This window comes from Dermochelys coriacea, chromosome 2, assembly GCF_009764565.3.
Source record: "Dermochelys coriacea isolate rDerCor1 chromosome 2, rDerCor1.pri.v4, whole genome shotgun sequence".
NCBI lineage: Eukaryota > Metazoa > Chordata > Testudines > Dermochelyidae > Dermochelys > Dermochelys coriacea.
The window spans coordinates 99,004,170-99,021,761 of record NC_050069.1 but is presented as its reverse complement, the minus strand read 5'-3'; the positions used below and the strand labels follow the sequence as shown (position 1 = coordinate 99,021,761).

The following is a 17,592-nucleotide window of genomic DNA, read 5'->3' as shown; positions in this document are numbered from 1 at the left end:
CGGATTCCTCTCCCCATACAGCGATCAGATCCCGTACCTCCCGTTCGGTCCATGCTGGAGCTCTTTTGCGATTCTGGGACTCCATCATGGTCGCCTCTGCTGATGAGCTCTGCACTGACCTGCAGCTTGCCATGCTGGCCAAACAGGAAAGTGAAATTCAAAAGTTCGCGGGCCTTTTCCTGTCTACCTGGCCAGTGCATCTGAGTTGAGAGCGCTGTCCAGAGCGGTCACAATGGAGCACTCTGGGATAGCTCCCGGAGGCCAATACCATCTAATTGTGTCCACAATACCCCAAATTCGACCCAGCAAGGCCGATTTCAGCGCTAATCCCCTTGTCGGGGGTGGAGTAAGGAAATCGCTTTTAAGAGCCCTTTAAGTCGAAAAAAGGGTTTTGTCATGTGGACGGGTGCAGGGTTAAATCGATTTAACGCTGCTAAATTCAACCTCAACTCCTAGTGTAGACCAGGGCTCTGACCACATTTATAATATGATTTATGACAAAAATCTGCAGCACACTAAAAACTTGCAGCAGAATAAAATTTAAAATTAATATCCAAATATGGAATTACTGTACTGATTGTTTTTTTATATCTGACCCAGTAACATCTTTTTTTTTAATTTACTCAAAGTTGTTGCAGATTTAAACAGTTGACACATCAAAATATTGTAGAAATCAGGGCCTTGTTGTAGAGTTTGAATTTAGTTTTCAATTGAGTGCATAGAACTTTGCCTTTAACTGTAAAAATGTCAACAGTTGTGAAATGTTATTGTAGCGTTCACCTCTTAATAATTTTATAACATCTGGCACTAAGTGATGGTAACATGGCTGTAAATAATTATTTACAGGATCAAGTCAGTTAATGGCAAATTTCCCATTTACCCTCCTGGAAGCTAATTTTTTCAGTCTTTCAAGCACTGTTATAATTGAGCAATATTAAGTCTATTCTGAAGTTTCCTTATTGGAGTATTTCATCTCCAACTAGTTTTAATCCTTTGACTAGGTATTATTTGATTTGGATGAATTTGCTCATGTGAGAGAGACAGATAATACGGTGTGAAAAAATATTTCTTTACACACATCCACCAGAGCACTTCTTTTCTGAACTGCCAGCATCAAGTCCTGAATCTTTGCTGACTAAAAAGAGAAAGCATGTTAAATTTCATGTTGGAGTTTTGATTTGGTTTAAGTTCCAGTAGGATTTCCTAATTAGGAAATATGAAACTGAGCCTGCGGAATAGGGGAAGAAAAAGATTTGCGGTTGGGGAACTATCTCATTCCTATCATTGTAGTTGGACCTGAGAAGACTAACTGTTTTAACTTGCTTCTCTATTTTAGTGCTACATCAAATGAAACATCTTTGTCTCTTACCAGGATTTATTTTTTTGAATGGTGTACACTAAATACATCTACTAGGCTTCACTTCTTGAAGAGTAAATGGTGACTGAAATCTTTTATAAATCAAGTTTTGAGGACTTCAGTAACTCAGCCAGAGGTTATGGGCCTACTAAAGGAGTGGGTGGTGAGGTTCTGTGGCCTGCAATGTGCAGATGTGAGGCTAGGTAAAGCACCATGATCCCTTCTGGCCTTACAAGTGTATGTGTCTGTAAGAGTCTTTGTTTTGGATTAGTTTTGAGGGAGTGTCTCTCACAGAAATGCTTATAAGTGTCATGGGCACTTGGTCTTCTGTATTTTCCTTGTTCTGGTCACAGCTTGACAGCCCTGCAAAAAGGGATCCTATTTTTTTTCTTATTTCAGATTCTCTAGAGGAGAAAATTGAGTTTAGTAATCCCTTCAAGAACTAGTAAGAGATGCTTCAGTGCCTACTTCTGTCCTCTACCCATGTTTCTTTTCTTTTTTGTTTTGTTTTTGTTGTATTTCTATTCTCATTGGTGTTTGGAATGCTTCCCAATTTTTTGTGATGTGGATTTAATTAGTGTGCTGTTTTCCTCTTCCAAGTCAGTAATGTAAATCTAATTGATTGGGAAATAAGGGACCTGATACTATGAATGGTCACAGGCTCAACTATTTGTATCACTAGCAGGGATGCGACTGTTTTTTAGGAGTAATATTGCTTGATTCTACCACTAAGTTAAAATACTCTTCTCATGTTTCTAAACTAGGAAATCAAGCTACTGTATTAATGAGCCAAGGAGAAATAAATTTTCTGTATTTTTTCAGATGAGTGTGAATCCTTTTCATCTGACTATATAATAACTATGGACAGTGTTTACTTTAGAAGAATTATTGTTCGGTTCAGTTACTTGTTTCCTACACATTTCCTTGCACTTTGGGCATGTTGACTCAGATTTATACAGTATTTGTTAATTGCTTAGCACTAATTTACTCATTTTCAGAATTGATCAGCAGCTTTCATGTTTACAATAACCACCACCTTCTTAATCCAGCACTGTGAGCAGTGAAGAATAAAATGAGTTATATAGCTAGGTATCAGATGTTGTTCCCACTTTCCAGATTCTAGCAAACCAATGGTTCACAATTCAATCTATTCCTCTCTCTTTTAACATCCAAAAAGCTGATTTAATCTGATAGTGATCTCCATTCACCAGTGATTGTATCCATTCCTTTTCTGCGCTAAACTTCTAAGCAGTTCCTGAAATCTCTTATTGTATCCTGGTAGGGCTAGTAGATATAACAGAAACTTTTGATGTTCTCAAGACTCCCTTTTTTACCTGCCAGGATAAAGTAGATATTCACAGATTTAAATTAGATCCTAATGTTTCTAGTATTGAAACAGGCTTTAAAATGTATTTATGCAAATATTACAGAGTGATAGAAGATCAAAACAAGATGGGGGAAATACTAATTAGATTTTTTTTCTTAAAAAATAAAAAAAAACCCAAAAAACCCCTAAATCCCAAAACTAGTGTTCAGAATCTCTAAATGTTCTAGAACTTTTCAGCACATTTCTGTGTAAATGCTAAAATACAGTTCAACTTGTATTATATTTCTGGAAAAGAATAATAATAATAGAATGTTGACACTTTGCTTAGTTGTACTACTTATATAAACATTTCACTTTTGTTCTTGTAAAGATCCTGCAATATAGAGAATGATTGATTGATGATGATGCTTTCTGTTGATAGGAATTTATATTGTATCTTTTTTGTTTTCTCTTGCAGAAAGATAAGCTGCTTATGGTCCTGGGTTCACTTGGAGAAACCATATCTTACCACAAAAGTAACATCAGCTCAGAGCAGCCTGAGCTGCTGATAGTGCATCACAGAATGGCATTTATTAGCATTTCACTTTTCAGCGTGCGACTATTGCAAACACTTCTCCCTGTAGAAAAGGTGAGGGGGAAACAAAGTTAGTAATGAACCGAATATTGTTAATGTTTTTACTGATTTTAAAAAGTAGTCTTGCTTTGTCTTTGCATACTAGGAGAGTACAAAGAGGTACTTTTCTAAGATAAGTTTGGTGGTTGGTGCTGGTAACAGCTTGTTGTCAAGAAAGGAAACCTGGTGAATTGCTGAGGTAGTAGGATCATTGAATAGAGTAGCCACCTCCTCCACTTTCAGTTTTTAAGCTTGCACGGGACTTTGGCTAAGGTCTGTTGCAGTTTTCAATTTCTGCTAAAGATAGAATTTTGCGGGGGGTGAACTTTTTCCACTTCTTTTTTTTTTTTTTTAATAGAACCCAATTCCTCTCAGCTCCTGGAATGAGAACACAAGTATGGGTGGGTGTGTTGGAGAGCTAGGAAGAGGCATGAAAGTGTCACATTTCACCTTGAGTCATGATGTATTTTCATGAGCAGGATGTTCATGAATGTCTAAGATGAGCAGTAGAGGTCCTGCTCTGTATAACGGTGAGCAGGAGCAAGTGGCTTGGGGCAAGAAGACTCTCTTGTGGGAGTTGGCTATTGGAATGTAGGGTGGAGCAGCATTATCACGTAAATAGTACTTATTCTTGAAGATTCTTTAATTCATCGTGACTGCCGCTAGCACTGTGCATTCATTATAGATTAATTATTTCCAAATACCATACCAGGAATCATATTAGATCAGTAGATTAGGTTATGCAGGAAACAGATATTAATTAATTGTGTGATTAGCTTACAGAAGGTTTATTTGCTTAGATTGATTAACTGGGTAAGCCTTTTAAAAGGATACTTATACAAAAGCATAATTTTAGTACTGCCGTGTTTTTCAAGCTATTCCAAGAGTTTTGTGGTTTGCGAGACTATGCTGCCCTCTGCTTGTTAATAACAAATTGAACGCTGTTCAGATAGAATTATTTTTGCTTTACTTGCTCTATGTATTAAGACACTTTAACTTTTGTCTGATGCTTGGACTATTATGTGCCATGAGAATACCTTATATTTTGCAGTAACCTTAAACTTTTACTGTTTGCAAAGAATTATTACATCATGATAAACAGCCTTGCAATTATCTATAAATTGTAGACAGTCTAAAAAATTGGAGTTCTATTTAGGAATGGAATCTTTAGAAACCTTGGGAAGTTTTTAGTTTATATTTAATGACTTGTCTTTTATTTAAACAATTTTTCACTCCTTTGCTCTGCAGTGTAACTGGTTTTTTTCAAGAAGCTTAACATTCATTGTCTAGGAGGATCATTTAACTGATACAAATATGATTTACCATGACTTATATTGTACTATTTAATGTATACGCCTTCTCTAGTCCCTAAAAATTGTAGATATATCAATTTTTGTGTAAACGTTATTTTCATTACTATCATTTTGAGTTCAGCAAATGGTTTTTTGTTTGTTTATTTTTTATCTTGTGTATGGACAGGAGTTGAGCAATATAGCTGTCAGACTCTGAATTACTGATTTGAATTGAGTGACCACTGATTGCAATCAGAGCAAGTTCTCATTTGGTAATATGTTGCAACATCATACAATTGTAAAGCTGCAAGTATTTTAGGGATTATAAAGATACCTGTAATGATAACATTATAAAGGGCAAGAGGCTACAGAAATAATTGAGTCTGTGGTACCATCTGGGGGTTACTCGTTTAGACGATTCAACAAATTAGTGGAGGGTCCGATCCCATTGCTGGACTATGCATATATAGTGTGTGTGTATATATATTACTTTAGCACAGACTCTTATACCAAAAGCCTATGGGCTCCCCTCAGCTTTTCCTAAAAGGTCTCTATCTCTTAAAATTTGTAGAATCTGGAAGTCAGTTTTCAGATTTTTTTTTTTTTAAATACTAAATAGCAGCATTGAGGATTGCACTTGTTAAATAATTCAAAAGCTGAATACAATAGCTATTGTTTATACTAATTTTTTCCTTTTTTTCCCTCCCCCCTCAATTTTTCTCAAGGCTAGCAAAGTGTTACCGGAGAGCTTGGTGACTGCTTTATTTCTTCTTTCCTTGGACGTGCCCTTCTCCTTGGAATATCCAAGTATTCATGAATCTGTTGCAGCCTATTTGGAGCAGATGAATTCTGAGAACTACAGTATTTATAAACAAGCTGCGGAGGCTGTTTATTCAATTGACTGCACCTGTAACTTTATGATGGATGTCCGTAAGGAGGTATTGGATTCTGGTACAAAAACTATATTGAAAAGCCTTTTGAAAATTAAAAACAAACAAAAAACTAGAGACCAAAATATTTAGGTGTGAGAATATTCATTGTTCTTTGTTGATATGTGTAATTTTCTGACATGAGGGTAACAATCAGTTTCATAATATCAACCACAGAGTTGAGAAAATCTGGCACATGCAGGTGGAAAAAATAAGGGGGCATTGCTGTGTGAATTTATAACCAGAAAGGTCTGAAAGTAATTAGTAGTATATTTTAAAGGAAAAAATGCTGTAAAGTAATTGTGCGCTACTTGAAATAACTTAGACCATTTTATATTCCAAGCAGTCCAAATAAGGTGGCACTAACGACAGGTAAAGACCTTTGGAGACGCATTATGCTACGAATCTTGAGAGAGAAATCCTTATTGTCTTCATGTGTTTCACAGACATATACTCCGTTATGTACTCTGAAGTCCTTAAGGAGGCGAGGAATAATGTGTTAAATGATTTCAGTGTGGTACTAACATATCTTCTTCCATTACCCAGTGTAAAGTTGTTCCTGTTTGTACAGACTACTACATTCCTTGTTCCATTAATAAAGCCAATAGAGAGAAGTTACATCAAGCACAGTCCCAAAGAAGTGTAATGTTATTTCTGGACAGAAGTATCATCATGTAATTAGAATTCTGAGTTAATTCATCAGTTACATACACAGATTCAAAGATTTGAATTTGTCCTTGTACTTAACATCCAACTTAACTAGCTCTTAAAATTAAAGTTTAAATGATTTATATTTAATATCTAAAGGGTTAGCCTTAATAGATGTACAAAAATATAATCTTTTATGTTTTGATGAGATTCATAAAGCTAGTTCTAGTACAGATAATCTGGATTAATAGTATTATACTTTATAGACCCTAGTTAAGAAAACACTTATTGATCTTTACTGTAGTCTTGAAGGGCGTACTTCATTATTAAAATGGCTTAAATATTAAGGGCTCAGTAATATTTTGAGATGCTCTAAAGTGTTATGGTCTTAATGCTGCAAAATGCCTCAGTTCGTATTGAAGTTTATGGGACTTGAGGAAGTTCAGCACCTGTGAGTTATTTAGCAGCCCACAAGATCAAGCCCTAAATGTAGCATTTGTACTCGCTAACGTGGATAATTGATCACATTGTTGTAATTTGTTTTAAAAGTATTTAATAGTAAGTAACTTGTTATCCTGGTTAACCACATGGAATAGAGTTATTTTCATTGCAGAGAGAGACTGAGCCTGGCAAGATGTAATTGGTGGATACCACCAAAGTTTCTAGTCCTCAGAATGTATAGAAGTATCTTATTTTTTAAATTAACATTAATAATTGTCTTTTATTTTCTATTTTTTAGGGAGAAAAACATTTCTTTGAATTAGTGGAATTGGCAGATCAGGCCCTAAATAGTCTTCCTTATCATCAGCACTTTCCCTTGCTTCAGGAAATCATCCGCGTTTGCTTGAATATGTAAATAAATTATTACTTTAAATGATTACTGTTTTCTTTGTATAGAAGAACTGTTCCATATGTTGCAGGTGAAGTGTGGAATCTTTACTAGTTCTAGATTATGGTTTTGTTCCCATCCTTAATTTATCCAGGCATATCTTAAAAGAAAAGAGATGTGCAAAGTTTTGTCACTAAACTAGTTACAAAAAGAGAGAGAGCATTAGGATTTTTTTTTTTTTTAAAAAAAAGCATCTCAAATGTAATTGAAGATTGAAGCCCCCTTTTTAACTCTGACATTTCTTGAAAACAGATTAGAAAGTAACTTTTTAAGGAGACTTGTTTAAGGACAACCTGGCATAATTTTGCCTTTGAAACTTAAATGTGATAATGAGGATTTTTGGGAGTAGCCCTTAAAACCTTTCTGGTAACCTGTCTCTCCTGGGTGGTTGTTCCTCCTTCCCCTTTTCACTGACTTCTGCTTTGATCCCCATTTTGGATATTTTCCAGAGATTTTTTTTTTTAACTGCAGTTGTTCTGCTAGCATAATTTCTAGAGAGAACTCTTTTTTTATGTTATAAATTCCAATGGGAGCTTACTTACCAAATATTTTTTTAAAGAGTACAATAGGTAAATATTTTCTGCTAGTCTGTGGTTCCTGAAAGGGAGATTCTGCATTGTAGCCTTGGAATGAAATTCAAATTTTAGGTGGCTAATTATACTTCAAAATTCTTTTCATGGCCAGCGGGTATCAAAGATGGGGGGATGCTGTGCCTCTCCAAAGAGCCTTTTGTGGTCCCGCCCATGCTCCACCCCCAGACCATCTCCTGCTTCCTGTTGGCGCTCTGCGGCTCTCCCCCATGGCCGGAGCCCCGGGCTGGGGCTGGTGCCGGCCTGTGGCCAGGGACTCTGGGCAATGGGAGCTGGTGTTATGCTGCCTGCCCGGTGTTTTGGGGTGGTGGTTAGGAACACGCCACCCCACCTGGCACTCTGGGGCTGCGTGGGGGAGCTGTGTTACCCGCTCGGTGCACTGGTGCTGGGGGTGGTGCCTCCCGCTCAGCGCTCCAGGGCTTGTGGTGCAGGGGAGCATGCCACCCACCCGCTCAGCGCTCCGGGGCTTGTGTGCGGGGGAGCGTGCCACCCATCTGCTCAGCACTCTGGGGCTTGTGTGCGGGGGAGCGTGCTGCCCACCCGCTCAGCACTCCAGGGTTTGTGGGGGGGAGGATGTGCCACCCGCCTGCCTAGCGCACTGGGGATTGTGCGAGGGCGTGCCGCCTGCCCATCCACTCGGTGCTCTGGGGCTTGGAGGGGATCTCTGCCGCTCACCTGGGGCTCGGGGCATTCTGGCAGCCCGTGGCTGTGGGGGGTTCCATCAGGGGGTAGCAGGGTGGGATGGGCAGGGCCTTGAGTCAAAGAGGTGGACTGGGCTGGGGGCTAGCCATCCTGAGCCCAGGTTCACGCTCCGCCCATGATTCTTTTCATTTGAATATACATAGTTTCTTTGGAAGACTGTGGTTTCTGAGAATTGTGAGCAAGTTATAAAGGCAGGAAACAACAAATTTCATAGTCCGAAGAGACATTTCTCTTCATGCTGCCTGTCAGAAAATGTGAATTCCACTCCTCTATTTTCTGCTACTAATTAGGTATATCTGATAAATGTTTATTACTGCAAGTGGATTTGCCACTACCTATTAGTGCTAAGCAATCACTCAAAAAAGTTGTGCTCCTTTTTTCAGTATCCATTGCAATCTTGAGATATACTTCATGGACATGGACGCATAGACTGGCCAGGTTCACTTTTGTTTCTGGTCATTTTTACTTCTTGGTCCTTGTGCATTAGTGCAATGTCATTTGAGCTGATAGCTCTTCTAGGAAAGGTTCACTTATAGAAAAAGTTTACTGAAAGTATTAATAAAGACACAAACATGTTTTTGAATCTATATTCAAGTAATTGATCTGTTAAAGGTTTATTACTGCAAGTGGATTTACCATATCAATTAGTGCTAAGAAATCACTTAAAGTTGTGCTCCTTTTTTCAGTATCCATTGCAATCTTGAGATAGACTTTGTGGATTTAATTATGATGGCTCACTTACGTTGTTTTGATGTTGTTTTGATTATGTGCCAGATTTATACAACTTAAATATGATGACTAAAATGTGAAAAATATCACAGTATTTATACATTTTTCAAATTCCCCAACCAGGATTACTAGTCTGATCATCTATAGTGCCACATTACATCAAGGAAAACTTAAGTGAAATGTACAGAAGTGAATATCAGTATTATAAGTTGCAGTTTTACAACATTGGAGGAAATTCAAAATGACCTCTGAACTCTATATTGAGTCATTTCCTCTTCAAAATGATGACTGTCTGTACTTTAGAAGGAATGTTGCCTGTGTGCCCTGCAGTACACTGGATGTCATGATAAATTTTGCAGAAGTCCTCCATGTCTTACTCTGTAAAACAAGCATGTTTTTATAAATATGTTACAACAAACTGTATAGCAGCTAATTTATCTTGGATATTTAACTGTTTCCACTTGTAGCTGGAAGTCTGCCCAGGCTAACCCATTGCTGCAGGCAGAGAGTCAAAAGGTGCTTCTCCATCTGTTGTCCCATCCTCTGCTGAATATAAAAACTGAAGCTTACCATTGCTGTCTGGAAATTGTTAAGGTTAGAGCTACATATGGGTTTTATAATGTTTTCTTTGAAGAAAATGTGGATTATTTTTTTTGTCATTTATCAGTGGTTTTACAGTTTAGTCTGTTTCCAGTCTGCTATATGTTGGTCTGGACTTGAAAATTGATGTTTTATTTGTAAAAGAGTGAAGTTGAACTGGTTTGGCTATAGATCATACTAGATATAGTGGCCGGGGTTAATAGAGTCTGGGATTCATATTGGTTGATAAATCAAAATAATGTGTTTAACTTTTTTCCAAATATCCTCTCAATATCCTGTATGTCATTAATTTTACTTCCCTTATAACAGATTAAAATGTGATATTTAAATTAATTTTAGATCACAAATGAGTTATGCAGTCTAATTAGCTTGGACACTGAAACTAGACTGGCTAGCTTCAATTTTGTTTCTGGTCATTTTCCCTTCTTAGTCTTTGTGCATTAGTGCAATGTCATTTGAGCTGATAGCTCTTCTAGGAAAGGTTCATTTATAGAAAAAGTTTACTGAAAGTATTAATAAATATACAAAATATTTTGTGAATCTATATTCAAGTAATTGATGAAAAATCACTTTAAACTAATAATGACCTGAAAAAATAACATAAATTGCTTTCGCAAAAAGAAAAGGACTACTTGTGGCACCTTAGAAACTAACAAATTTATTTGAGCATAAGCTTTCGTGAGCTACAGCTCACTGCATTGGCTATATTCAGTGGAAATAAATCCGCACAGACACACCCCTGGAACTCCAACCTGGGATATTCTATCTGCTACCCAAGATCCATAAACCTGGAAATCCTGGACACCCCATCATCTCAGGCATTGGTACCCTGACAGCAGGATTGTCTGCTATGTAGACTCCCTCCTCAGGCCCTACGCTACCAACACTCCCAGCTATCTTCAAGACACCACTGACTTCCTGAGGAAACTACAGTCCATCGGTGATCTTCCTAAAAACACCATCTTGGCGACTATGGATGTAGAAGCCCTCTGCACCAACATTCCACACAAAGATGGACTACAATCCATCAGGAACAGTATCCCCGATAATGGCACAGCTAACCTGGTGGCTGAACTTTGTGACTTTGTCCTCACCCATAACTATTTCACATTTAGGGACAATGTATACCTTCAAATCAGCGACACTGCGATGGGTACCCGCATGTTCCCACAGTATGCCAACATTTTTATGGCTGACTTAGAACAACGCTTCCTTAGCTCTCGTCCCCTAATGCCCCTACTCTACTTGCGCTACATTGATGACATCTTCATCATTTGGACCCATGGAAAAGAAGCCCTTGAGGAATTCCACCATGATTTCAACGATTTCCATCCCAGCATCAACCTCATCCTGGACCAGTCCACACAAGAGATCCACTTCCTGGACACTAGGGTGCTAATAAGCAATGGTCACATAACCACCACCCTATATCGGAAACCTACTGACCGCTGTTCCTACCTACATGCCTCCAGCTTTCATCCAGACCACATCACACGATCCATTGTCTACAGCCAAGCTCTGTGATACAACCACATTTGCTCCAACCCCTCAGACATAGACAAACACCTACAAGATCTCTATCAAGCATTCTTACAACTACAATATCCCCCTGCTGAAGTGAAGAAACAGATTGACAGAGCCAGAAGATTACCCAGAAGTCACCTACTACAGGACAGGCCCAACAAAGAAAATAACAGAACGCCATTAGCCATCACCTTCAGCCCCCAACTAAGACCTCTCCAATGCATCATCAAGGATCTACAACTTATCCTGAAGGACTACCCATCACTCTCACAGATCTTGGGAGACAGGCCAGTCCTCGCTTACAGACAGTCCCCTAACCTGAAGCAAATACTCACCAGCAACCACACAACAGAACCACTAACCCAGGAACCTATCCTTGCAACAAAGCCCATTGCCAACTGTGCCCACATATCTATTCGGGGACACCATCATAGGATGCCTAATCACATCAGCTAAACTATCAGAGGCTCGTTCACCTGCGCATCTACCAATGTGATATATGCCATCATGTGCCAGCAATGCCCCTCTGCCATGTACATTGGTCAAACTGGACAGTCTCTACGTAAAAGAATGAATGGACACAAATCAGACATGAAGAATTATAACATTCAAAAACCAGTTGGAGAACACTTCAATCTCTCTGGTCACTCGATCACAGACCTAAGAGTGGCTATACTTCAACAAAAAAGCTTCAAAAACAGACTCCAACGAGAGACTGCTGAATTGGAATTAATTTGCAAACTGGATACAATTAACTTAGGTTTGAATAGAGACTGCTGGAAATGGCTCACCTTGATTATCACTACAAAAGGTCCCCCCCCCCCCCCGGGAATAGCTCATCTTAAATGATCACTCTCGTTACAGTGTGTATGATTGTTTCATGTTCTCTGTGTATATAGATCTCCCCACTGTATTTTTCCACTGAATCCGAGGAAGTGAGCTGTAGCTCACGAAAGCTTATGCTCTAATAAATTTGTTAGTCTCTAAGGTGCCACAAGTACTCCTTTTCTTTTTGCGAATACAGACTAACACGGCTGCTACTCTGAAACCTGTCATAAATTGCTTTGTGTCCCTTTTTGTCTCTGACTTAAACACCTGTTTAAAGTGTTTAATTTAAGAGTAGTCAATTTTTTTGTGTATGTACCTAATTTTGACTTTAAAAATATCAGGAATATTAAATCTTCTCTTCATTTTTATGTGGATATGTTATAGATGACTCATACATGTGGATTGATAAGGAGTTTCTCATCCTTTGGCAAAGGGATAGAGTTGTGAGTTCCTTAAAACACAGCTGTATTCTGAAAAGTGACTAACTATAAATGTCAACTTCTTACTTAAAAGCTTACTCCCTGCTTGTATTCAGAGTTGTATTTGTTCACTTTAGTTCACTTTATTTGTTCATTTTTACAATTTTACTGCTTTTTACAATTCTGTCTAAATGTTAACTCTTCCAAAACAAGAAAACTATGGGCAGAGAGAACTATGGATTCTTTTTCTCTATGAACAGAATTGTTTACTAAGTTTCAATTATTTATATTTGTGCAATCCAACTGAAGGCATTGGTTGTACATGTGTGTCACTGAGTGGTTAATTTAACTTGTAATATCTGTGTTACTGGGACTGATGCTTAAGATAGAAAGAACACTAGTTGAGTTTCACAGACAGCAGTTAAAATCAAACATCTTGTACTTGTAAACAGATGGAAATCCTCTAGAAGCAAATAAAAACCCCCTCAGTTCCTGCCTTTGTCTTCCCTTTGCACAGTGCCTAGCACACTGTGGTCCTCATCTGTAACTTAGGCACCTAGGCATTACCACAATACAAATAAGTTTCAAACTACTATTTTAAATCACATTTCACACTTCAGTACCTGTCCTGAATGTTTGCATTAAATATATATTCACAAAAAAATAAAAGTTTAAGGAGTTTGAATAAAATCAGCTAACTTCTCAAACGTTTTTGATTTTCACTTTCATAGTATCTGTGATGTCATAATCCTACTAATTCTCAATTTATCCATCATCTAGGGTAGACAAGAATTAATTTTTTGATACAAACAACAAAAGAAAAAACTTTTCTCCAGGTCATGTTCTATATGTTAAAGAATAGTAGCCTATTTTTTCCTTTGTGGGGCACCTTTAAGGAATTTTGGTGCAATTCTGTTCCTATTGTAGTTGATGGTAGTACTCCATTGACTTCAGAAGAGCCAGAATTTCTTCCTTGGTAATTTTTTGATACGCAGATTATATTTGTCTAATCTAGCTTTTGCAGAGTTTGGGAAAATTATATGCATACTGGGTGAGATGCATATTGTATATGTAGTTTATCTGATTGTTTTTACTAAATCTTCTTTTAATAACCCCCCTCCCCACCCTGTAGTTTTACATTTAGGAATTTCACATGGACCATTCCAGAAGGTTGAAATGCCATTCAATCTTTTTAAAAAGAGTTCATGAAGGATCAGTGTCTATAGCCTACTTTGCTTGGGATTCTCAGTCAAGAGGCAAAGGTGTCTACTTCCATAGTTTCAGAGTAGCAGCCGTGTTAGTCTGTATTCGCAAAAGAAAAGGAGTACTTGTGGCACCTTAGAGACTAACAAATTTATTAGAGCATAAGCTTTCGTGAGCTTTCATGAGCTCACGAAAGCTCATGCTCTAATAAATTTGTTAGTCTCTAAGGTGCCACAAGTACTCCTTCCATAGTGCTTCACTTTCAGGGACTGTGGTCCTCTGAAATGGTCAGGAAATGCCCAATAACTTCAAATGAGAATTGAGGTACAAGTTGTCACAGAGGGAAAGGGGGATAGCAACAGCCTGTCAAGAATAAAATATTTGTATTGTCATATAAATTTATGGAGCAACAGTAGCACCAACATTTATTCTAACAAATTTATTAGAGCATAAGCTTTCGTGAGCTACAGCTCACTTCATCGGATGCATTTGGTGGAAAAAACAGAGGAGAGATTTGTTTTTTCCACCAAATGCATCCGATGAAGTGAGCTGTAGCTCACGAAAGCTTATGCTCTAATAAATTTGTTAGTCTCTAAGGTGCCACCGGTACTCCTTTTCTTTTTGCGAATACAGACTAACACGGCTGCTACTCTGGAACATTTATTCTGTAGCTCCTGAATGCTTATACTTTGCATGGCAATTGGGGCCATTTTAGCATAGTATGCTCAAGTCCCTATACCTGGAACACACAAAGTAAGAAATAGCATCTGTAAGACAAGGTATAGAAATAGGAACTTCCTTGAATTTTGAAATTAACCATTTACATTTTTTTGTTCTAGGAATGTTTGGGTATCCATAATGTCACAAAACCTGTGTCTTCTATTTGTCATGGAGTTCATTTTCTTCTTCATCCAAAAGTTTTATATGAAATCTGTACATTTGGCCTCCAGGAGTCCCAAAATGAGGTATAATGTTAAAAAAAAAAATCTTTTATGGGTTGACATTTATGCATTAAGGAATGATCCATCTCATATCCTCAATGGTGTTTTCAGTTTTCCATTGAGAGATGGAAAGATAATTTTAACTTCTCTTCAGGAATTGTAACAAAAGAGTTAAAAGTACCTTTTACTAAGAAAATAATAATAAAACTGAGAAATAAAGTGGTTAATTACACTGCTTAGTTTCTTACATACTGAAAAGCTGTATATACAGAGAAGCTGTGTAAAGGATTCTTTCCTGTACATGTACTAACATACAAATTAAATTTACTTGGTTTATATCATTAGATAAAAACCTCCTCTAATGCATTGATTTTATTTGGAACATATAGTAAAGAGGAATATGTTTTGTTTTTAATCTTCTTATCCTGATTAGCAAAATATCAATTTGCAAAATAATACTCTAAATACTAGTATAATGAAGTCTGTGAAGTGCCTATAAAGTTTAGTGAAGGGGTAAATGGATATTCTCTGAAGAATAAAGACAGTATTTTTTTAAACGTTGGGTACCCTTTGAATTTGTATTAAAAGCAAATAATCTTAGGTCCCGATTCATCGAACACTTCTATGTTTGATTAAATGTAAGCGTGTGAATAGTTCTGTTAAAAGAAAAGGAACTTCCATATGCTTGTAGTTAAACTTCATGTGTAAATGTTTGAAGGATTGGGTTCATAATTTATATTCATTCCCTGGATCTAATTTAAAACTGGTGTAAATGAATTGAAATCTATTTGAAATCAATGTAGTTCTACCTACTTTCTAGCAGATTTGGATTTGTTGTCTGTTGATGGTTAAAGATTCCCTTAAAGCTATATGCAAGCAACATTTAACAGCTTTCTTTAGCTGCAAATTTGCTTAAAAGCATTCTTTCAAAGATTAATATCTTTAAGAAGCTTAAGTCAAATTTTGTTGGAATATATACATTTTGTGCGTGAGTTTTTTAATATTGTATTTTCTAAAAGAGCAAGTACTGTAAAAGCTGTGTTATCCGGCACTTTATCAACCGGAAAGCTCTAGAAACTGGCATTTCTGATTTCCATTAAAAGTCCAGTTGGCACGGGGCCGGCAGGCTCCCTACCTGGCTCTGTGTGGCTCCCTGGAAGCGGCGACATGTCCCTGCTGCTCCTAAGTGGAAAAACGGCCATGGGGGCTCTGTGCATTGCCCCTGCCCTTCCCCGAGCACTGGCTCCTCAGCTTGCATTGGCCAGAAACTGCGCCAATTGGAGCTGCAGGGGTGGCGCATGTGGGCAGAGATACTGACATTTTTTGGGAAAAATCTGAGTCAAGAAATGAATAAAAACCAACCCTTTCCTAGGAAAAGTTCATTTTGACAAAATAGCATTTTGTCACGTTCGTCACCAGCTTTAGCTAGTGATGCTGTGAAATATGAGTGAAATACAGGTGTTCGCATTGTTTGTGAATCTCTTCCTTCAGACAGTCTTATTGACAACTAAAAGCAAAGTAACGTGATGTTTGAGTTGTGAGCTTAATGTGTCTAGGGATTAATAAAAGTGCATATCTCTTCTCTGAAGAATACTATGAAATTATTTTTTTCTATATTTCTGCCTCTAATTATTCATAAATAATTCAGAAGAAAAATTGTATGTATATAAAAACATGAGAGAGAGAGAGAGGATTTAAATGTCAATTAAGTGTTTTGCTGGCATAGTACTTTTGACTGTTTTCTTGAAGAAAGACACATGGTCATGCAACTATCTTTAAAACACTCTGGGGGGAAAAAACAGTATGTCATGGAGATTGAGAAATAAATGTTCCAGAGAAGTACAGTTACATAAGAAGGGAGGGAGAACTTGTTGTATAAAGCCAGAGACTGAAAGAAAGTAAGGAGGCCAATAGGTGTCTCAGTTCATAGTAACTAATTTCTCTTAATGAATACTGCTTTCAGTGCTTGGAAAGAGTCATTAGAATTTGAAAAGAATATGAATCAAAGATGTGGGGAGGAAGTTATGGACAAAAGGGAATAATGGAATTTGACAAACCTAAAAAAATGTCAGAATGTAACATGTATCTTATCATATTCTTCACTGAGAACTTTTTTTTTCTTTTTGTTTAAGTAGAATGTCCAGTGCCATAACAGCCACTCGGTAGCTAAGCTGTAAGTGCATTAAAACTTTAAGAGTCTAATTGTGGCTTTAGCCACTAGTGTAAATAGGAGGTGGTGCAGAGTTTTGCATTGCCACATGTACTGGTTGCAGAGGAATTGTTCAGGAAGAGCAGTCCCTCCCTTCATGGCTACATGCCAAAGTTGCCTCAGTTTTGAACCATCATTTAGAATGGTTGAGCTTGCTATCTTTGGTGCAACCAACCTGCTCTGCGGAATGAACAATGGCCTCACCTCCTTCCCTCTCTTGCCCTTTTGGGATGAATGGAGGGAATAAACCCTCTGAGCTCTGAGACTAAGGGTTTCGAGTCCTTGCATGAACTGTATAAGGGAGAAGAAACTCCTTGCTTGTTCCCTCTTTGTGGTCTCCTGTAAGGGTCTTTTGCAATCTAAGCTCAAGTGTGGAAGACAATACTAAACTAGCAAGTAATAGATTCTAGTGCATATTGATTACATTTCATTACAAGTGTTTTCTCCTTCAAAACCTATTTTAGAAAGCACAGCTTAATTTCATACTGTGGGATCAACAAATTCTTTTTTCTTTATTACATTATTTTATTCTTTTGTTGTTGAGCAGGTGAACTCTGCTGCCAAGGCCATTCTAATGTATCTCCTGCAGGGACGATTGATGATGACAACACTGACCTGGAACAAGTTTATTGAAGCCCTCTATCCCATCATTCCAATTTTACAGGTATCTGCAGCTTTTTTTAAAGCACAGTTTATCTTGAGCTGAGGTTGATTACTTTACCATAAAAACACTTATACTGCAACATTGTCATGTTACACAAGGAGAAGAAAATTCTGCAAGGTAGAGGGTGG

The 17,592-nt window shown here is 37.6% G+C and overlaps 1 protein-coding gene across 13 annotated transcripts in view; it reads left to right on the top strand.

Annotated features, from left to right (window-relative positions):
* The window catches only part of RTTN (rotatin), a 160,045-nt gene that overhangs the window by 25,623 nt on the left and 116,830 nt on the right, over positions 1–17,592 (top strand). For all 13 annotated transcript variants that reach the window (XR_006278944.1, XR_006278945.1, XM_043508170.1 and 10 more), the window contains 6 exons: positions 3,142–3,312; positions 5,315–5,527; positions 6,906–7,018; positions 9,544–9,670; positions 14,490–14,615; positions 17,348–17,464. Coding sequence is in view for 11 of the 13 variants with exons in the window: in XM_043508170.1 (XP_043364105.1) it covers positions 3,142–3,312; positions 5,315–5,527; positions 6,906–7,018; positions 9,544–9,670; positions 14,490–14,615; positions 17,348–17,464 (867 nt within the window). In the remaining 2 variants the exon portion in view is untranslated. The remainder of the gene's footprint in view (positions 1–3,141; positions 3,313–5,314; positions 5,528–6,905; positions 7,019–9,543; positions 9,671–14,489; positions 14,616–17,347; positions 17,465–17,592) is intronic.